This window comes from Chelonoidis abingdonii, chromosome 6 (genome assembly GCF_003597395.2).
Source record: "Chelonoidis abingdonii isolate Lonesome George chromosome 6, CheloAbing_2.0, whole genome shotgun sequence".
NCBI classification, from domain to species: domain Eukaryota; kingdom Metazoa; phylum Chordata; order Testudines; family Testudinidae; genus Chelonoidis; species Chelonoidis abingdonii.
The window spans coordinates 91,994,695-92,016,922 of record NC_133774.1 but is presented as its reverse complement, the minus strand read 5'-3'; the positions used below and the strand labels follow the sequence as shown (position 1 = coordinate 92,016,922).

Sequence of the window (22,228 nt, the reverse complement as noted above, 5' to 3'; positions counted from 1 at the left end):
GTAACTTCTTCCCAAGAAGAAACTTAGAGCAATTGCATTCCTAAACTACAACTGCAGATTTACTAGCATGACATTAGACTAAAACAAACACCATGAAAACTTTTGTACACTGCCTACCTTCTTTTATCCAGGTGCCTGTTTTGAGAAATTCATCAGACAAGAATTGGACAAAAAGAACTGTTTGAGACATATACACCCATTTGTGTTTTTTTTTTTTTTTTATTAAAAAAGACTCACTTTTGCCCAGTACCTGAAGGCAATCAATAGAGGTACAAGAGTTGGTTCTAGTTTTCCCAATAGTAGCCAAATGGTTTGTCGTCAGACAAGCATTTTCATTCCCTGTGCTTACTTGACAAACAAGACCACTATGATGACAAAGAAACAACCTGAAAATCCTGCAGGTGTTTTAAGGAAAGCCATGTGTCAGATGGAATCTCGCAACCTATCTCAAAATTGAGGCTATCATGAGAGATTTAACGGCTTCAGAAACTTAACATTTACAATTAAAGGAAGCAAACAAAAAAAGCAGGATGGTCATTGGATAGCCATTTCTTAATCTGGTCTTTTCGGGTATCATTTATTCTTACCCCTTGGTTCTGATCCATGTTATTACAGAATTTGAGCTATTCAGAATACTATGTTATCCTTTTCTGAGTCTGTTTCCACAGTGACCTTGTGTTCCCTTTTTCTTCCGAAAGCCCATATCTTTTTGCCATGTCCATAATCAGCCCTGGGGTGGTAGCCCTGTTGTAAAGGGTTCCTCTTCAATTCCTCATCATCTAAAGCTCCCCTCTCTTTTTTTCTTTTGGCAAAGCAAGGTTTTGTAGCATCTCCCATTTTAGTTGATGTTCAATATAATAATTTGCAGCTGGAAAAAAAAAGGAAGTACTTTTAAATAATCAAATGTTTAACAACAGATTAAAGAGGAGGAAAAGTTACAGGTTTACGAAATGAGTAACTCATGGTTTTTCTCAGTACACCTTGCACTCTATAAAAGCTAGAGTTGGGCAATTTCTTTCCCCTTGCAAGTAGTAAATTTGCCAAAACATGAATTTATCAGGGCACCAAAACTATTTGCAAATATGGTAAATAGTTTTAACCAAAAAAAGAATTTTTTTTGACATGACACATTTTATTTCAACATTCATTTTGAAACAAAATGTTTTTTTCAACTTGGCAATCAAAGATTTTTTGTTCTGACCTATCCACTGTTTTTTTTCTCCTTTGCTTTTGGTGATAAATCCACAAATAAGATCTATATCACTAAATGTCAAGCATTTGCATTTTCTTTTTACTGTATTTCTTTATTCTGTATCAGAGCAATACTACTAAGTTAATTTGAAACTGAACTTTGCCTGCCATCATCACCCCTCCTTCCCCTACCCACCCCAGAAGCTGTAACTCAAATTTAAGACAACATTTTGAAGGGCTAAACCCAGACATGAGAAAACAAAACATGTCACCCATCTGAAAGCTATTAGGTTTAGATATAGCAGCACACATGTAGAGGAAGAAAAGGCTAGATGTACAAAGGTATATATAGACACCTAAAGATGCAGACAGGCACTTTGAAAAATCCACTGAGGCACCTAACGTTATGTCTACACTGCAATAAAAAAAACTCTATGGCACTAACTCACAGAACCTAGCTCAGCTAACTCAGGCTTGCAGAGTTTAGGCTGCAGGGCTATACATTTCAGTACAGATGTTCAGGCTGGAACCTGAGCTCTGAGGCCCCTCCTCCTGCTTGTGTACACTGCAATTTCAGACTCTTGCAGACTGAGCTGCAACAGCAGCTGTGGGTCTTTTATCACAGTGCAGATGTACCCTGAGTTAACTTCCTAACTGGGACTTCGGTAACTGACCTGCTGAAGTGCTTTCATATATCTTACTAGGCCCTACACCTGCATCTTTAGGTACCTAAATACTTTTGTACATGTGACACAAAGTCTTGAATTCTCTCTCGCACATATTTTATGAAATTTTGTATAAATAAGAATAGGTTATTTTCAAATGAAGTGGTCTGAACCACACAGATGTTGCACTTAGAATTAAGACATAATACACTAGATGAATACTTAGATGGATGTACTGCTACTAAATCCATATTACACAGTGTTGTGGAGCTCCACAATTGCTCCAGGCTACTGGCTAAAGGGAGTTTTACACCCTTCAAAATAACTTTCCACACACTCCACAGATTAACAAAGAATCAACTATGCAAGTATATATTAGTAACAGGTTTCAGAGTAGCTCCGTGTTAGTCTGTATTCTATCATCTAGCAACATGTTTTATAATAGTCCCAGAAAAACCCAAATACACACCCAGCACCCAGGGGAGATTATGAAATGCACCACACGCAGGGAGGACGCTCAGCGTTAAAGTACAGGAGGAATTTGCCCCACAGTAGCACGAATCACGAGGCTGAGCTGTCAAGCCGCTGCTGCCTTCCTAGCAGGGTGCGCCCGCGCTTGGGTTGACTCTCCACCCTCCCACCCCCGCAGGACCTGACGGGCTCCAGCAAGGACGGGGGACACGCCAGCCCCGCGCTGCGAACAGCCGACCCCGCGAGGCCGCCTCACCGGGCGGCGCGAGGGGCCGGAGCCGGGCCCCGCAGCGCACAACTACCGCCCGCTGGGGTCGAGCGGCCGGGCCAGCAGCGGGGGGCGAGGAGCTGGCAGGAACTCAGGGGCCCGGCCCGGGGTTCCCCGTGCAGCGCCAGGAGCCGCGGGGCAGCGAGACGGGACGGGCCGCAGGCTGCGGCGGGGTGGGGGGGAAGCTGCTCCGCGGTCACCGCGGGGAGGGGGGTCAGGCGCGCGCGCCCTGGAGCCCCAAAGCCGCGGAGGGGCCGCGGCCCCGAGCACGACACTCACCCTCAGCTCTTCCGGTTATTGCTCCCTCTTCATTGTGCCGACTCGAGGCGGAAGCGCCTGAAGTCCCGCACGAGCCCGTCCGGGCAGCGCTTCCGGAAACGCTCCCCTCTTCCGTCATCACGCACCTCAACCTGCCTGGCGCGCAGCGATGACGTCACATTCCGGCCGCCATGACACTGGAGGCAAAGTAGAACGCACTGCCCCGTGCCCATGGACAACGGGAGAGGACGGGGCTGAGGGGCGGAATGGCCTCCTCGGTGGTCAGAGCCACGGTCCGAGCCGTGAGCAAGAGGAAGATACAGGCCACCCGGGCCGCCCTTACTCTGGTGAGTATCGCGGGGGGTCGCGCGGTGCCCGCGGCGGCTGTTAACCCCAGGCCCAGGTCCGTGCGGCCGCGGGGCGGCGGTGAGCGGGGCCGGTGCCCGGCGGGGTGTGGGGCGCGTCTCCGGCCGATGGCTGCCCGGCCCCTGCCGTGGTGAAGAGCGGCGCCATGGCCTGTACTGAGCAGCAGTCCGGGGGCGGGTCTCCTGCCTCGAGGGAGCAAATGACCGGAGCCCCCCTCCCGGCCGGGCTGTTTGCCGGCGGGCCCGGCCTGCGCTCTCGGCTGGGTCTTGGTGAGAGCTGCGGCGGGCGCGCTGGGGTGAGTCTTGGGTCGCCGACTGTCGAGGTTTCATTGCGAGGTTGGCGATATTAGATGTTTTTCGTAAAGCCGCTGCTCCTGGAATCACGGGATTACATGGGACTCTCGGCTTTCACTTACCTTTGAAGGAGCTGTCACCTCTCGTGCTTATGCAGGAAAGCTTGAAAGGGCTCTAACCAGAAGAGACACAAAAAGATCTCCATATAGAAATACAAACACATGCACAAGTGTGTATTTTAAACCTCAAATTTCAAACCAGTCTTGTGTTTTTTACTATACTGACTTACTATTTTGAATTTTTGGATTTGGCAAAATTATTATCTCTAGTAACAATTCAAGAATCTCTAGCAAATGATGCCCCCTGCTCAGCCATACAGGGATGTCACCTATGCTGTGGCTGAGGTATTACAATATGTTAACAGGGGGGCATGGGAAGAAGCTGTGGTGGTGATAAGTCAACTGTACCAATGTTAGCACACATCAGTCCTTTATTTCTCTCTACCCGTCTGCACAAAGTACCGTCAAGATTTTTAAAATATGTGATTATCCTATAGAAATATACCTCTCATGTGCCCCTGGTTTACATGGCACTTTATGTTAAGAGTACTTCCCTTGTGCTGTGTTCTACTAAGGCCCCCATTGAACTGCCTGTAGTGTGTTTGCGTATGTACATGTAAGTGTGTATGATATATATAAAAATAGGTAAGATTTTTGCTGATGAGTATCAGTTGCTTATTTTTCTTTTGATGTCATGTCTGCGGCGAGTCATCATCTAAAAATGCAGAAAGAAGGCTCAGAGAAGGGCACTGAAATGAGAAGGTGCCCAGGGACGCCCGGGGAGTGAGCGGTGAGGCGGCAAGTAGGACAATTTGCCCCAGGCCCCACCGGGCTCCCCACAAGAATGTAGTATTCTATAGTATTGCAACCTTTTTTTTATGGAAAGGGCCCCAAAATTGCTTTGTCCCAGGCTGCCTGAATCCCCTAAGCGGCCCTGCAGGCACGCTTGTGAATGAGAAGGCTTCTGATACAAGGACTACTTTCTTAGAAAATACAATAGTAAGAAGACCAATGATAGAAATGAAAGAGACAGAGGCCTACTTAGATGTTCTTATATATCCTTCCCCCTACATTATATGGGGGGAATATATATACCTTGCAATGACGGCTACAACAATGCCATGCAAACGCCTGTTCTCACTTTCAGGTAACATTATAAATAAGAAGCAGGCAGCATTATCTCCCATAAATGTAAATAAACTTGTTTGCATTAGTGACTGGCTGAACAAGAAGTAGAACTGAGTGGGAATTGTAGGCTCTGAAGTTTTACATTGTTTTGTTTTTGAGTGCAGTTATGTAACAAAAAAAAATCTACATTTGTAAGTTGTACATTCACGATAAAGAGAGTGCACTATAGTATTGTATGAGGTGCATTGAAAAACACTTTTTTTTTGTTTGTCATTTTACAGTGCAAAGTGAGCACTGTACACTTTTATATTCTGTGTTGTAATTGAAATCAATGTATTTGAAAATGTAGAAGAACATCCAAAATATTTAATAAATTTCAATTGGTATATTATTGTTTAACAGTGCGATTAAAACTGCAATTGTGATGATTTTTTATCATGATTAATTTTTTTAGTTAATCACATGAGTTAACTGTGATTAATCAACAGTCCTAAAAATTAGTGTTTACAGAAAGAGGAGGTGAGATACAAGTGCTTTAAAAAGCATAATCTTGAATTGCCTGACATTTTTTCATGTTAAATTTCAACTATGAGAGTGAGAAGGTAGGTGAGGTAATATATATATTTTTTTTTATTGGATTATCTTCAGTTGGTGGAACATACAAGCTTTTGAGCTGCACAGAGCCCTTCAGATCTGGGGAAGGAAATCCGCTTGTCTGAGCTAAATACAAGTTGGGATGGATTGGTAAATTTATGGCGGAACACAAGAGGCTACTTAAAGTGGTTATTTGAGGGTTAGACTGGTATGCATAAGGGACTTGAAGTGGGCAGTTAAGGTTGAGCAGGTGGGGAGGGGGGTGTTACAGATTGCTTTTATAGCTCATTACAACAATGTCCGTGTTGAGTCCATGTTTTTTGATGTCTAGCAGAGTTATGAATTTAAGTTCCCAGGCTTGCCTTTTGAAGATGTGCAGATTTCCTTTGTGGATAGGTATTGAAAAGTGTTTGCCCATGGATGATGAAGTATTTTTGTCTTTTATCATTTTTCTATGCAAGTTCATTCGACAGCATAGTGATTCTCTGTCTGGTTTCTTCCAAGTTGTTGGGACATTTGATGTGCTAGAGCAGAGGCAGGCCACATCCGGCCTGTGGGACCCTTCTGCCCAATCCCTGAGCTCGTGGCCAGAGAGGCTAGCTCCCCGCCCTTCCCCGGCTGCTCCCCTTCCCCCACAGCCTCCAGTGCTCCTGGCAATGCGGTAAGGGGGCAGGGAGCAGGGGGCTTGGATAGAGAGCGGGGGAGTTTGGGGTGGTGGTCAGTGGGCAGGCGTGTGGATGGGGTTGGGGCAGTTGGGGAAGGGAATGGGGGGTTTGAATGAGGGGAAGAGTCCCAGGGGGGCTATCAGGAATGAGAGGAGGGGTTGGATGGACCAGCAGAGGGCAGTCAGGAGCAAGGGTTCTGGGGAGGCAGTCAGGGGCCAGGGGGTGGGGTGGATGAGGCAGGAGTCCCGGGGAGAGCAAATAGGAGGTAGGGGCCGGGCCACGACCCCCCTCCTCTAACCATCCCTCCATACAATTTCTGAAACCTAATGCAGCCCTCAGGCCAAAAAGTTTGCCCACCCCTATGCTAGAGGATGCACACCACATATTGTGATAAGCATGTGTAGTTCTATGAATCTTGAAACATGTGTTCGTGGGGGAGAGTAATTGATCATCACTGTAGGAGTGATATGTCTGCAAGTTTTACATCTTGTTGTAGTAAGTTCTTGTGCCACTTTGAGTTGGTGTATCCTGGTCTGTAGGGAGCTTGCTTTGGATGCCCAGCTTGGCGAGGCCTGGGCGCTGTTTGAAAGCCAAGTATGGTTGGAAAAGATTTCTTTCAGGATGTGGTGCCCATTAAATATGGATTATAATTATTTGATAACCCAGATGGATTCCAGTGTGGGGTGGTAGCAGTGTGCCATCAATGTGCTTGTTTGGTTTTTTTCTCTATCGAAGCAGGTTTTTTTCAGGGCATTTGGGTGGCTTCTTCCATGGTGCAATCTGCTTCTCTGGTAGAGTGTCGTTGTTTTGAAGTGTGTTAAGGAGTGTATCCTAGACTTTCTCTTCAAAGCATATTCTGTGGTATCTGAGTGTCTGGTTGCAGAGAACAGATTTTTCTGGTGTGTCTGAGGTGGCTGCTGGATCTGTGGAGGTAATGTGATCTGTGGATTTCTTGTGTAATGTCATTTGTAGAGTTCCAGTGTTGAAGCCAATCATGGTGTATAGCAGCGGTGAAAGTAAGCTGATAGAGGCGAGGGCAGCATACCAGTAAGAAAGTGGCTGGAGCATTCAGTACCAATTGGTAAAATAGGCTAGGTTTAACTTAATAACAAAAAATCTGATTGATCACTTGTTTGCAGGAAACATCCTTCTTTGCAAGCAAACCGGCCACCCCTAAGCATTGTTGGAGAGGGAATCAGAGTTGACCTGAGAGATTAGGAGAGCTGAAAGGCAGTGGGTGGGGGGCGGGGGGGTATCTAAGCAGTGCAATGTGAGCAGGACCCAGAAGTGTGATTGTAACCCACCCGGTTTGCTCTTGGGCAGGTTCTCCTGAAGGCCACCTGCACTCCAGCATGCAGATCCACACACAGGGGTCCTTGGGGGACGAGGCAGCATGGGGAGCGAGAGTTGTGTGCACCCTGCAGGATGGAGGGGTGGCTTTGTGCTCTGTGCTCAAGGCACTGCGCTCTACTTCCAGCCCTTGAGTTCATTCATTATTTAGCCAGCTGTGGGAGGGAGAGCTCACCTGGCTGCAATCGGGGAGAACCAGAGCCAGGGACCCTCCTTCCTTCTCCTATGTCTGGGCTCTTTGGGGGAGTCTCTGTAGCAATTCCTGTTGCAGACAGCTGTGGAGTGCCAGAGACGGGGGGGCTTGGCAGCGCGTGAGTTGGGTTCCAAGGCAGCTGGCGCCCTGGGTTAAACTTCTTTATCTTGCACCTCTTTCCCACTGGAGGGGCTTCCTGCTGTTCTCTGGTCTGTGACACCCCCCCAGGCCTCAACAAATGAACAAGCTGAAAGACATCCACAAAAGGGTATGTCTACATAGCCGTTGTTAAAGCGCTGCTGTGTAGTTGCGGCTCCAGCGCTGGGGGAGAGATCTCCCAGCGATGTAATAAAACCACCTCCGCGAGGGGAATATCTTCGAGTGCTGGGAGCACTGTCTACACTGCAACTTTACAGCATTGAAATTTTCATCTCTCAGAAGGGTTGTTTTTCACAGCCCTGAATGAGAAAAGCTTCAGCGCTGTAAGTGGCAGCTTAGACAGTGCTACAGCTCTGGGAGCTATTCCTCTTGTGGAGGTGGTTTTATTACTGCATGGGGAGAGGTCTCTCGCAGCACTTGAGCTGCGGCACTTTAACATCAGCTGTGAAGACATAGCTTTAAAGCTACTTCTAATACTCTAGAATAAAATTAGTAGGCAGTTACTGTATCAGAGTTATGCAAAGGGATCTATGAAGTTAAGTGTGTAGGAGTGGAGCTGGGAAGAGGGGTTGCGATATCACTGTACCAGTAACAAATTTAAGTTACTTTCACCCCTGGTGTACAGGAAGTTGGTGCAGGTGTGAGGAGTCATGTGGGAGTGTTCTACAGAGAGTTTGATGGATGGGTGGCGCTGGTTCAAGTTGTGGAGGAAATCTGAGGGAGTCTAGGTCTTCTGTCCAGACAATGAAAATATTATCAGTCTATCTCAGGTATCTCATTGGTTTCATGATTAGTTTTTCCAGAAATTCTTCCTCAAGGTGGCCCATGCAGAGAGTGACTTATTGGGGAGCCATCCTAGTACTCACTTCTGTTCCCATGGTTTGGACAAAGTGTGTGGTATTAAATGTGAAGTTGTGAGTGAGGATGAAATGGGTGGGTTTGACAATGTGTTTAGGGCGGTTATCCAAGTGTTGTAAGTTCTCTTGAAAGTATTTGAGGTAGGCAGCGATGTCATTATGATGAGGGATGTTGGTGTGTAATGAGGTGACCTTCATGGTGGCAAGGATGATGTTTGGAGGGAGGTTGTTAATGTTGCAGTGTTTTTGGAGGAAGTTGATATTGTCTTGAAGGAAGCTTGCCTTTTGTGTGGTGAGTGATTTGAGGTTTCAGCCATAACATTATTTTAATTATCTTGCATTCATAACGTTATGTATCTCTTCTAATTTAAAAAAACCAAACCTACAAAATAAAAAAAAAAATTCTAGTTATCTGTGACAGTTACTAGCAAGAATATAATATGAAGCCAAAGGACTAGTGGGGCATAAACTGATTTCCAGCTCAGGTCAAGAAGTTTCCCTGCAGTATATAGATTAACCTTGAAAAATTATCCAGAAGACGTATCTGAATACCTGCCAACACTCGACATGCATACAGGATTTGGGGGACAGGCTTGGAAGGAATTGATTAAAAAATTACAGATGTAATAGCTTTATTCAAAACTAAGACACAAAATGGTTTAAACTTCAGAACTTGTCAGTGCATGATCTGCTTGCTTGGGCTGTGTGCTAAGACTGGCTGTATGCTGAAATCGGGACATGAGACTTAGTTGATGGTCTTATCAGATTCACAAGGAAAATGGCCTCAGAGTACCGTTATTTCGACTTGAGAAGGTTATCTTCACAATTATAAAAGCAAGAGTTCATTTAAAAAAACAAAAAAAACCCCTAAACTTCTGTAAAAACTGCCCCCTATTCACTATGGAAATTTCCTGCTCACCATTGATAAGTTGAAGAATGTATTTGTCAATTTCGGCTTTCTTTTGGTAGATTGATACCATTATGAAGGCTTATATTTTCATTTGTATTAGCTGCCAATCTTCACTATGGGAGACATGCTATTGAACTAGATGTGTTTGGTCTCTGGTATTGCAATTCCTGTGTTCCCCTGGTGATTGAACATCAGGCAACTTGCAGGTATATAAAGTAGACTTCTTTGATGGCTTTATTTGTTTCTGAAGCCAGTTCTGTGGCACCTAGACCTTGATAAGACTGATTTCTGCAGAGCCAGAGTCTGGCTAGCTTCTCATAGAAACTGTTAGATTAAAGATGGTAGTTTAATGACACAAGACAATGTATTTTATTATCTTAAACTGAAAGAATTTCAAAATTCTCAGTCTTGCAATCTGTGTTTAGTTATTCTAACATTTCACTCAGCACGATATTGCAGTATATGGTTGCAAACTTAAAAAAATAAAACTCTTGTAGTGAGCTTCTCAAGAAGTTTCTCAATTTTCAGTCTGTATTTTTCAAAAAAAGAATCTAAATTTTAGTCCCAAACTTCTTGTGATGTTTATTTACTATCAACAAACGTGCAGTCTGTCTGGGTGGGAAGCAGGGGGTTATTTAATCCCCTTTACATTATGTTTTCAGCTTATGGTGAAATTAATTAATAAACTTTGCTCTTTTCAGTAAATCCTCATGTGCATTAACCAGGCCTTGTCTACACTAAAGGGAAAAGTTGATCTAAGCTACACAATTTGTGAATAGCATAACTCAAATTGACGTAGCTTAGCTTTACTTACCGTGGACGTCGACAGGAGATGCTCTCCTGTTGACTGCTCTTACTTTTCTCAATCAGGTGGAGTACATTAGTCAACGGGAGAGCGACCAGCGATCGCTCTCCCGGGTATTCACTAGATCTGCTAAATCAACCACTGATGCATCGATTGCCGATGCATCGATCCTCCGGTAAGTGTAGACAAGCTCTGAGTCTGTCTGAAAACGAGCTTAAAATTATGCAATTTAGGGTGTTAATTGTAGTTTGTAACCGCAAAACACAACAAGTTGAATGGCTGGTTTATACTCTCGCTAGTGACACCAATGCAAGAGGTGCACTTCTAATGTGTGGGAGGAGAGGCTGAACTGAAAACTTGAAAGCTGTGAAGCTGGAATGAAACTTAGTTTTTATTTGCAGTGGACAGTAGAAGCAGTAAAAGACTGAATGTTATTCAGAACACTTAATATTTTTCAAAGCAGGGAAAAGTTAATAAAATCTCTTTATTTTTCAGACTCCGTCAGCTGTACATAAGATAAAACAGCTTCTTAAAGATAAACCTGATCATGTAAGTACAAATGGATGGCATTGTTGTACACTATTCTAATATTTTTTAGCTTGCCTTATGAAGAGCACTCTTTATTATTATTATTATTATACTAGCAGCTGTCCTGTGTAGTACTTGTGATCAGTGTAAAACAATGCGGCTTGAAACAATCACTGTGGACTCCATTTAGACATGAGATCTTCCTTTATTTTTTAATAAATTTATTTATCCAACAAGTTTTATTTTCATATACAAAAATCAAATGAGGTGGGGGAAATGACTATAATGACAATAAATCAACTGTCATAATCTTTGACACAGATTAAACTCCAGCATGCATTCCTTAAAAGGTTTCACAAGATTTTAAAGTATGTCCATACTACCACTTTAAGGAAACTAGTCTAATCTGTTGATGCTAATAAGGAAATGATTTCCTAGTATGGCAAGAGATCTCCAACTATTGATGTGAAGGTAATCTTCAAATAATGTAATGAAACTTCTAAAATTCTCAAAGCAGGTTATTTTGTTGTGAAGTATGTTATGTCCTCATAACGTTGCCCTTTTGGCCTGAGGGTTAGCCAGTATTTGGGGCCTTGCCAGCTTGTTTCTTTTAGGAGAAGACATTGATGCTACTAGTTAGTTTTCTTTGGTGTGATGCTGTTTATTTACAAGAATGTACACAAAGGTGTTTTCCTTACTCAGAGATCCAAGTCTGCTCCAGCAAGTACTGTGCCCAAAAGAAAGTCTCTCTCTCTTGTCTTCTTACCAGGGCCACTCTCACGACTACGTTTCTTGCTTTTTGTTTCACACACACAACTACAACCAGTCAAATCCCTCATCCCTGTGTTTGTAACTAGTCCCAAGGAACCTTCTTAGCCCACATGGTTCAGCTTGTGATCAACTTTGCCATGTGGTCGTTGCCTTGGGTGGTGGCTTGCTTGTTTCCAGCTATCACTACATACAGGGGCAGATCTTGTTGGTGGCACCCATTAACACTGTCCAACACAGTAATTATACAGATTATTTCTCTTCCTCCCTTACTCATAATTATGTAGTAAAGAATTCATGTGTCTGGTACTCCCTCAGGGAACTGATGGGCTGGATCCCCTGGGAGAATAACATGAGGGGAAAGAAGTCCAGGAGAGCTGGCTGTATTTTAAAGAATACTTATTGAGGTTGCAGGAAAAAACTATCCCAATATGTAGAAAGAATAGTAAATACGGCAGGAGACCAGCTTGGCTTAACAGTGAAATCCTTGCTGATCTTAAACGCAAAAAAGAAGCTTACAAGAAGTGGAAGATTGGACAAATGACCAGGGAGGAGTATAAAAATATTGCTCAGGCATGCAGGAGTGAAATCAGGAAGGCCAAATCACACTTGGAGTTCCAGGTAGCAAGGGATGTTAAGAGTAACAAGAAGGGTTTCTTCAGGTATATTAGCAACAAGAAGAAAGTCAAGGAAAGTGTGGGCTCCTTACTGAATGAGGGAGGCAACCTAGTGACAGAGGATGTGAAAAAAGCTAAATGTACTCAATGCTTTTTTTGCCTCTGTCTTCACGAACAGTCAGCTCCAGAGTGCTGCACTGGCCAGTCCTCTGTGGAGAAAGAAGTGGCTCGGGACTATATAGAAAAACTGGACAAACGCAAGTCCATGGGCCGGATGCGCTGCATCCGAGGGTGCTAAAGGAGTTGGCAGGTGTGATTGCAGAGAATTGGCATTATCTTTAACTCATGCGATTGGGGGAGGTCCTGGATGACTGGAAAAAGGCTAATGTAGTCCCATCTTTAAAAAAGGAAGGAAAGAGGATCCGAGGAACTACAGGCCAGTCAGCCTGACCTCAGTCCCTGGAAAAATCATTGAGCAGGTGCTCAAGGAATCAATTCTGAAGCACTTAGAGGAGAGGGAAGTGATCAGGACAGTCAGCATGGATTCACCAAGGCAAGTCATTGCTGTGACTAACCTAAATGCCTTCTATGAGAGAGATAACTGGTGTCTGTGGATGAGGGAAAGCAGCTGGATGTGTTATCCTTAACTTAGCAAAGCTTTTGATATGGTCTCCCACAGTATTCTTGTCGCAAGTTAAGAAGTATGGGCTGGATGAATGGACTATAAGGTGGATAGAAAGCTGGTTAGATCATCTGGCTCAACGAGGTAGTCATCAATGGCTCATGTCTAGTTGCGCCACGCAGTTTCAACGCAGAGTGCCCCAGGGGTCGGTTCTGGGCTTGGTTTTGTTCAGTAATCTTCATAATGATCTGGAGGATGGTGTGGACTGCACTACTCAGCAAGTTTGCAGATGACACTAACTGGGAGGAGTTGGTAGAACCGCTGGAGGGTAGGGATAAGATACAGAGGACCCTACGACAAATTTAGAGGATTGGCCAACAAGAACACCTGATGAGGTTCAACAAGGACAAAGTGCAGGTTCTTGCACTTAGGATGGAAGAATCCCATTCACTGTTACAGACTAGGGAGACTGAATGCTGGCTTGGATAGCAGGTTCTGCAGAAAAGGACCTAGGGTGTACAGTGGACGAGAAGCCTGGATATTGAAGTCGACGTGTGCCCTTGTTGTCAAGAAGGCTTAACGCAATTTGGGCTCATATAAGTAAGGGCATTGGCAGCAGATCGAGGACATGATCACTTTCCCCTCTATTCGACATTGGTGAGGCTCATCTGGGAGTACTGTGTCCAGTTTTGGGCCCCACACTACAAGAAGGATGTGGAAAAATTGGAAAGAGTCTAGCAGGGGGCAACAGAAATGGTTAGGGAGCTGGAGCACATGACTTAGGAGGAGAAGCTGAGGGAACTGGGATTGTTTAGTCTGTAAAAGAGAAGAATGAGGGGGGATTTGATCGTTGCTTTCAACTATCTGAAAGGGGGTTCCAAAGAGAATGGAGCTAGACTGTTCTCAGTGGTACCAGATGACAGAACAAGGAGTAATGGTCTGAAGTTGTAGTGCGGGAGGTTTAGGTTGGATATTAGGAAAAACTTTTTCACTAGGAGAGTGGTGAAGCACTGGAATGTGTTACCTAGGGAAGTGGTAGAATCTCTTTCCTTAGAGATTTTTAAGGTCAGGCTTGACAAAGCCCTGGCTGGGATGATTTAGTTGGGAATTGGTCCTGCTTTGAGCAGGGGGTTCAACTAGATGACCTCCTGAGGTCCCTTCCATCTCTGATATTCTATGACGAATGGCTGTTTGGAATGGACAGTGTCATTGTGCAGCGTGTTTTCTGGTCCCTGGCAACTACTCTTCAGCTGTTTATGCAGATATTCTTTTGGTCTGATCTATGTGTAGTTAGAATATATTAACTGAATTATGAGTCAGAATGGCTTGCTGGGTCAATGTTGAGCAGATCTTAAAAATGGGAAGGGCTGAGTTGTGAAGACTGAGTGGTAATATGGCTAATGAAAATTGCAGTCCTTGTAACTTTTTAATATACTGTCAAATAGAAATATACTAATCAACATAACTATGCTGTGAAAATGTAACTATTTGGCTTACCCTCAAACTTGCTAGCATTACGTAAATTGCTTCAATTGCTCCTACAGTGAGGAGAAGTAAGTGTCAGCCTGCAACTCATTGCAACAGGCATACAGAAGATCTGTACTGTGATTTTTACTGGGGCGGATGAGAACCGGGTGAGAGAATTTGGAATGCATCCCATTAAGCCCTAGAACTGGCTTCCTTTCTCTAGTGAGTGAGTGTTCAAGTTTGTAAAGTGCTGTGATCTGACAGTACTATATAAGCAAACTGTCTCATTTGAAGTCATAAAACCATTTGTCTTTGAAGCAAGATTTTCTCATCCAAACTGCTTAAAAGACCAAACACCTACAAGGGTGCCAACAGTTTTACTAGTGAATTACACTAGATTGCTATTTTTACACACTGTAGGTCTTTGTCCACAATAGGAAAACTTATATGTGTAGCTTTCCACCATTGCAACACTGCATGTGATAGCAAAAGTAGAATGGAAGTTGTAGTAGAGGCAGGGCTCAGGCTAACCCTGACAATATGATGGTAGAAGTGCCTCTGCTCCGTTGACATGTTCACCACTATTACTACCACTAGTGTAGAATTATAGGTATAAATTGTACTAGTGTCGTGCATGGGAGTTAGGCTTCAGTTTGAGTATATATTATGCATTTTATAACTTAAAAGTTCTGACTCACGTTTCTAGTCGGTCCGTACCAAAAAAAAGCAACCCAAGACATTTTGGCCCTTCATTCCTAAAATGAATTCATCCTAATTTTAACCCTAGATGACAAGGGAAAAACACTGAGTGGTAGCTATCGAGTTGATTCGTGTGCTTTGTTTCCAACTCTTTGCTGGCACACTGTACATTTAAATAAAAGTGAATAAAACTCTTATATTTCAGGTAGGTGTGAAAGTTGGAGTCCGTACAAGGGGGTGTAATGGACTTTCATACACGTTAGACTATACAAAAACAAAAGGCGACTCTGATGAAGAAGTAATTCAAGATGGTGAGTGTTTATTTATTCTTATCTATTTGAAGCAGTAAAAAGGGAGGAGGGCAGGTGCAGAATAACTTGATTACTAAACTTCCAAACTATAATGGAGTAGAGATAGGGTAGAATTTACTAGCTGCATGAAATTACTGAGAAATCCTTGGATGCCCTAGTAGGAATTGCTGTTGCTGTCACTTTAGATTCCATTGTAAAAGTACCCACTTATTAAAACTTCCTGGATTAAATTAAATGCTGCTAGCACAGAGGGTACCTTTTACCTCCCCACCATATGTCCAGGCTTACCGTGGGTTGGAGTTCTATAGGGCCTGAGAGGCTACGTTTCCATCTAGTGGTGGGGTGGCAGCTTTAAGTTAATACTTGAGTATCATAGGCTCCTCGTTGTGCAGGTTGCTTGGTGGAGCACATCCTCCAGCATATACTAAGGTGAAACAAAGGACCTTCCAAAAAACACAGCTTTTATATAAACAAATGGATTCCCTTCTTTGGCTTATCATTATTGGTATTGTTTTTTTTTATTCATCTGCAGATTGCAAAATTGGTTTATTAAAATGAGGAATCATAAGTAATCTATAAATCAAAAGTGCAGTCTTAATGTTCAACATCCTGCAGCCTGTAAAACTTCTGTACATTATTGGAACCAGCTATTAAGACTTTAGAAGCACTAATTCCTAGGCCTGATTGTTTTGCTTTATAGTGTATTGAATGGACCTTACACCTCCCACTAGTACAGAACTAAATATTGCTAGTAACTCAGCTTCACCCATATAACTTTGGCAAGGGGAAGGATAGTCCATTTGAGAAGGAAATAAGAAAATATTTTTGAGGCAGGTTTTCTTTAAAAAGGCAGCTGCTTGAAAGCAGCGCAGATCTTTGGAATGTTAGTAATCCCAGTAGAAATGGATTAATGAACATAATTCATAGACACCAAGGTCAGAAGGGTTCACTGTGATCATCTAGTCTGACCTCCTGTGTAACACAGGCTATAGAACTTGCCCCAAAATAATTCCTACATCATATATCTTTTTTTAAAAAAAAAATCCAATCTTGATTTAACAATTGTCAGTGATGGTGAATCCAGCATGGCCCTTTAAGTTCTTCCAAGGGTTAATTACTCTCACTATTAAAAATTTGCATCTTATTCCAGTCTGTGGGAATGTCAGAGCTGCACTTTATCGCACAGTTACACAAGTACATTGGCATGACCCCTCATGAAGTGTAAATAAATATACCATAATATCAGTACTCAACCATTTACAGTTAGCAAGTGATAGTAATATCAACTTTGAGTTCTTTAGCAGAGGCAAGAAAAGGATGAATATCCTGTAAGTAGTAAGAAAATGCATCAATAATTTCACTGACAGACCTCAGTTTTTAGCTTCATTTTATATCAGTTATCTACCAGATTGTACTATAACACAAGACCTGTGTCAGATTACATAAATTGTTTTGTTTTTGTCCCATTCAAGGAGTCAGAGTGTTTATTGAAAAGAAAGCACAACTGACACTTCTAGGAACTGAAATGGACTATGTAGAAGACAAGCTATCCAGTGAATTTGTTTTCAATAATCCAAACATCAAAGGAACATGCGGCTGTGGAGAAAGCTTTAACATTTGAAATCTCAGGACTATGACCTTGGCTTTTAACACCATGAAACACTTCTTCATCAGTGTGACTTTTTAAAGCTGTCACATTTCTTTCAGGTTTTTAGGCTTTGTAAAGTTTGGCTGCATTTCAAGGAAAATAAAGTGAATGCATTTGGAAATGTAACCTATGTGTTAAATTTCAGCACTGGTGTATTTATGCAGTAATTTGGGGTGAATTTGGCTCTAGATAGAAGAACAGCGAAGTGCAGTAGCACTTCTGTGTTTTGGTATGTGAAGGGAAATCTCACTATTTCTCCTTTTGTCATTTCCCTCTCCTTCACCCCTGCCAGCCCCCAAAAAGTGTTCTGTAAGAACACACTCTGTATGTATTCTGCTTTAATTAGAAGAAAACGGTAGGAATGTATATGTATGAATAGGCTTAAAAATTAACTTACTCATTTAAAAAGAACACACACATAAAAGAAGGTATGCATCTGACAATGTCTACACCCCTTGATACTTGAGTATGGATTTACAGGTGATCTGTTCTCAAAGAAAAATTAATAAGCTCTAAGAGTGAGGAAATCCTTATGTTATGTCATCAACCGTGGTTACATGTTGGAATGAGCTAATTCAAGTCTCCAAAGTTATGCTCACCCTTTCATTTTGAGTTATCTTAGTGCCTGTGTAAATGTTTTCCTTTCCTTGTAGCAAGCACAATCTCCTTGCTGCAGCCAGGAAGACCAGTAGTATGGTGTTCAAGAATAATGCAACATCTTCTACCATTTGAATGTTAAGGCAGAATGTGCACAGGCCTCCTTTTCTGACATCCCATTTGTCTGTCTTTTCCCCCAGTTGACCAAGATAGCAAAATTCCTAAACTGCTTCCAACCTAGGTCCTCACTTTTTGTAGTACATTATGTATTTCCCCTGTGCTGTCTGGTCACCCAAGGAAGTTGTTTTATGATGATGGAAGGAATTTTGTCACTTTCCTGTGATCATACTCATGACTGACTTTCTTTCAGAGCTCAAACCGCATTGGTAACTTGAGTAGATGTTAGGCTTTCCCTGGTAAGGTTGACTCTAAATTCTGTTCAACAATTGTTTGGGGTGAAGATAACTTTATAAAAGGAAAATTTCATTGTAGCTTAAAAAACACTTCAGAATCTTTGACCTATATAAAATCAATGAAATTAGCTTTTTTGTTAAACCAATACTGACATTAATTTAAAGGAAGACAAAACGTATTGCTTGGAAGAAGCCATTTGCTTTGATAGAAACTAGTTTAATCCCCCTCTCGCTCGTTAAGATCCCTCCGGAAAGCCAGGGTAATTTAAGTGCACCTTGCAGGAGGAGTAGAGAGGGGAAGAAGCTATTTTTACTAGAGTAGTTGAGCTGAAAGTTTGCCAAAAAGAGGGTGGGAGAAAGGGCGGAGACAGAGGTGGAAGCACAAGGAATACCTGAATGCTGGCTTTAAATGAAGGAGTTGGAGTTGGGGAGGGAGATGGGACTGAATAAGGCATAAAGCTTGGAGATTGACTATGTGGGGTGAATTCATTCTGGAGAGCTGTTTATTGATACTTGAGAGGGAGAACTGTGGACTGTTACCTGATGAGGGAGTGGAAACGCAGCTAGAACTGGCTGAGGGAGGAGAAGATAACCATCCTCTCTGCACTAGGCAGCACAACCCACAAGAATAGAAGGTTGAAGCTTCCATGTGTACTGCTTAATTAATATTCATACTTGAATTTTAATTATTTTGTAATGTATGCAATTTTGATGTAAAAACACTGGAGTTCTCCTTTATCAGCTGTCATACACAAATAGTTGCTTTATTATATATAGTAGTTATAGAACAGTAACAAAGTATATAGGGAAAACCTGACAACAAGCTCAGTAGATTTGAATTTCTTATGCCACAGTCCTCCAGTCCTGCCAAAAAAATCAAGTCCATGTGGTATTGTAGAGCTAATGTCTAAAATAGTCCCAATGATAGACTAATGCTCTCATTTGCAAATCTATTCTATACTGGAAAGTTTAAAAAAAAAATGTAACAGGTGGTTGGTAAGAGTGTGTCTTTTGAGTTCTTGAGGGCTTTTGCATATTCATGGGTTCGTGTATATGCTCTGTGAGTGAAAGTTCATACTTTCATATTCTGTGAAACAGTTTCTGAAGAGAGTTGTCATATTTACTAAAGCACCTAACGCACAATCTATTAAAGTACCTTTATGTAAATGCTAGTAATTTGTATGAATATAGTTTTGTTAATCAGTCCATCTATAACGTGTGCAATACTGTATGTGGAGTTCTCAGCTGTAATAAATAACTGCCTGTTGGTAAACATTAAATACTCTCGTTTTGTACAGCTGTAACAAATGAGCACTTCAGGCTCATACAAGTAACTCTGTTATAGCATAACATTGTATAGTTCGTAAACTGATGTTCACGGAGGAATATTCACTTCATGTTTTCTAAGTACTAATAACACTGGAAAAATACAGTAGGTATGTAATACCATTCTTTTAAGTATAAATATGAAAATATTTTGCTACTCAGAATATACATACATTGAAGTTGCTTTTATATCTTAACAGGAAAAGTAGGGTGATAAAGGGTAATTATTTTTTTTGGTAAACTGTTCAACTTTCAGCCTTAAGAGAGAAATTCAAGCAACCAGGTGTTCATTTTAAAATGTTTACCTGCCAAATATACGTATCAGATTCCTCTAAGGAGAGGAAAAGAGTGTGTAAAATAGATTGTGTGTTGGTATAAAGGTTTTGTTGGCCTGAGTTTGCAATGGCTGCATGACTTGCAAGTTGGAGAAACTATGAATTATCCAGGTCATCTCAAAGAAGTGCTAGTAAAATCTTTTTATCTGCACCAGGGGTGGGCAAACTATGGCCTGGGGGATGCATCTGGCCCTCGAGCTCCTGCCGGGGAGCGGGATCCAGGGCTTACCCCGCTGTGTGCGTGCCATGGCTCCACGCAGCTCCTGGAAACAGTGGCAGGTCCCCCGCTCTGGCTTGTATACATAGGGGCAGCCAGGGGACTCCACACGCTGCCTCTGCCCCAGGTGCTGCCCCCACAGCTCCCATTAGCTGGGAATGCCAATGAGAGCTGCAGGGACAGCACCTGTGGACGGGGCAGTGACTAGAGCCACCTGGTCATGGCTCCGCATAGGAGCTGGAGAGGGAACATGCCGCTACTTCCAAGAGGTGCTTGAGGTAAGCACCGTCCGGAGTCTGCACTCCTGACCATTTCCCATGCCCCAACCCTGATTCTCCTTCGAACCCCTTGATCCCAGCCCAGAGCACCCTCCTGCACCCCAACCCCTCATATCCAGCCCCACCCCAGAGCCTGCACTTCCTCCCTCACCCTGACCCCCAATTTTGTATGATGGACCATGAACGTTCACAATTTCCATACCCAGATGTGGCCCTTGGGCCAAAAAGTTTGCCCACACCTAATCTACACCCACCACATTGTTTTTTTTTTTTTTATATGCTGAGTTTTAGAAAGCATTATGCTCTTTATTATCCTTTCAGCTGTAGTGACCACTTTAGTTACCATATATGGACTTCTCTGTGACAGGAGAAATATTTTTGTAAATCCATTTGTCATTATTTTAAAGTTCAATATCTTGTGACGCATGAAGGGTACATTCAAGTACTTTATATAGTGGGGGAGCCTGAAATTTCAGCAGGTGTCTTCTGGCTCTGCCAGCTTAACATGGCTGCTTGCTCAGCACTGACTATAGCAAGTCACTTTACCAGATTCACCCTTTGCAGAATGTCAGGGCATATTCTTTTGGGGGAAGAGAAATAGCTGTTTGAAAACAGTTAATAAATTTGGTGTGTTAATAGTCCAAGATGGATTAATGGGGCAGAGTGTACATGAGCTCAAAGGTGCAAAATGAATGTGGTTAATCCCAGGGCTTTAGGAAGAAAGGAACACAGTACATGGATATAGTCACCCTACAGTGTGATGTTCTCTCTCTTTCTGGACTTAACGGCTCATCCGGTACAAGTCACTTCTGGTTACGGTCTCACTTTTTTTTTTTAAATTGCAACTTCATCAGGGAGGTAACTACAAATTTGTAAAAGTATTTTATCTATATTGGTTATCTGACCACTGAGTAGTCTTATTCCTTGTGCTATATTATCTTTTAATGACATTGAATTTTATACAGTCACCTCTGACGGGTTTGCTGTGTGAGAGTTCCCTACTTCAGGGGAATAAACTGGTAAAGTATGTACTTACAGATGACTTTTTGTTCCTGAAAGGCATTAACTAGAGTTCTTGAAAATATGTTGTCATTACCTGTATAGTGAATTTATTTCCATCCCACACAAAAATGTTGTTCCCTATTGGTGTATAAAGTTATCAGTGACTGAATGAATTATTTCAGAATTTACTTCTTGGTGATTCCCTGATCTTACATGTGGTTCCCTGACTGCTCATTTTTTAAAGTGAAAAAACATGAATGCTGTATTTCTTTACTTTTTACAAAGAGCACAAGTTAAGAGTTCAGCCTCAGTATTTCATGCTTTTTAGGATTGCTATTTCATCTTGGTCAGCCAAGAGAACAGAATACAAGTAGTGAAGTTGCCTGGCGAGATCCCATATACATTTAAAACTCGATAAGTTTGCTACATGAATAGCAACATTGTTAAATGCCAGATATTTCAGTATAAGGGCAAAGAGTGATCAATTTGACCAAATGAAGTACTTTCAACATATACAATCCCTATAGAATTTACAAGGACATTTGGGTCTAACTGGACTTCAAATATTTTTAACTGAAAAATCCTGATGTCATTGCATAAGGTCTTGAAAGTGAAATTGTCTAGAAACAAAAGATTAATGTTCTTTCATCACATAAGATCAAAGAAATACAAAAAGTAAACAGCATGATAACATATTAGATTTCTTTCAAATTTCAGTGTAAGGATTTTCTCAGGTTAATTTTTTTTTAAATAAGTGGCCTTTTAAACTTACTGTCTCTAAACTATTACGCAGTGGGTCTACCGAGTTTGATAGAGGTTTTTTAAATAAATATCCTGAATTTCAATAGGTATTTAGCTTCCCGAAAGAAGCCCATTTGACTTCAGAAAAGCCCTACTGCGAATTGCAAAGAAAAATTTGAAAAAGATACAGAATTGTCACCTTTATACTTTTTGCAAAGTTCTTCCAGATGGATCCACTCCTGGCAATTGTATCTGAAATCGGATTCTTTTGGCCAGCAATCCATTGGGGCCTTGCCTCTATCCACCCTCCCATCTGAGGGCATAAAGGTGGGAACAATCTCAATAACACCCTCCCCTCCCCCGATCCTTCTTACCAGATGTGGCATTGTGATGAAACCCATCCACTGTTCTCCTGCTTCTCTGCACT

The 22,228-nt window shown here is 42.3% G+C and overlaps 1 protein-coding gene and 1 long non-coding RNA gene across 2 annotated transcripts; one reads left to right on the top strand and one right to left on the bottom strand.

Annotated features, from left to right (window-relative positions):
* Positions 1–200: 200 nt before the first annotated feature.
* On the bottom strand, positions 201–2,985 carry LOC116837961 (uncharacterized). Its single transcript, XR_004376825.2, has 2 exons — positions 2,875–2,985; positions 201–868 (listed from the first exon to the last, which is right to left on the bottom strand). It is a non-coding gene; the product is annotated as an uncharacterized LOC116837961 (long non-coding RNA).
* A 31-nt stretch (positions 2,986–3,016) lies between these two features.
* LOC116837953 (iron-sulfur cluster assembly 1 homolog, mitochondrial) lies at positions 3,017–19,182 on the top strand. The gene is made up of 4 exons (XM_032802899.2): positions 3,017–3,200; positions 10,728–10,781; positions 15,139–15,244; positions 16,717–19,182. The coding sequence occupies exons 1-4, from the start codon at positions 3,120–3,122 to the stop codon at positions 16,863–16,865; spliced, it is 390 nt and encodes a 129-aa protein (XP_032658790.1). The 5' UTR covers positions 3,017–3,119; the 3' UTR covers positions 16,866–19,182.
* The last annotated feature ends 3,046 nt before the right edge of the window (positions 19,183–22,228 follow it).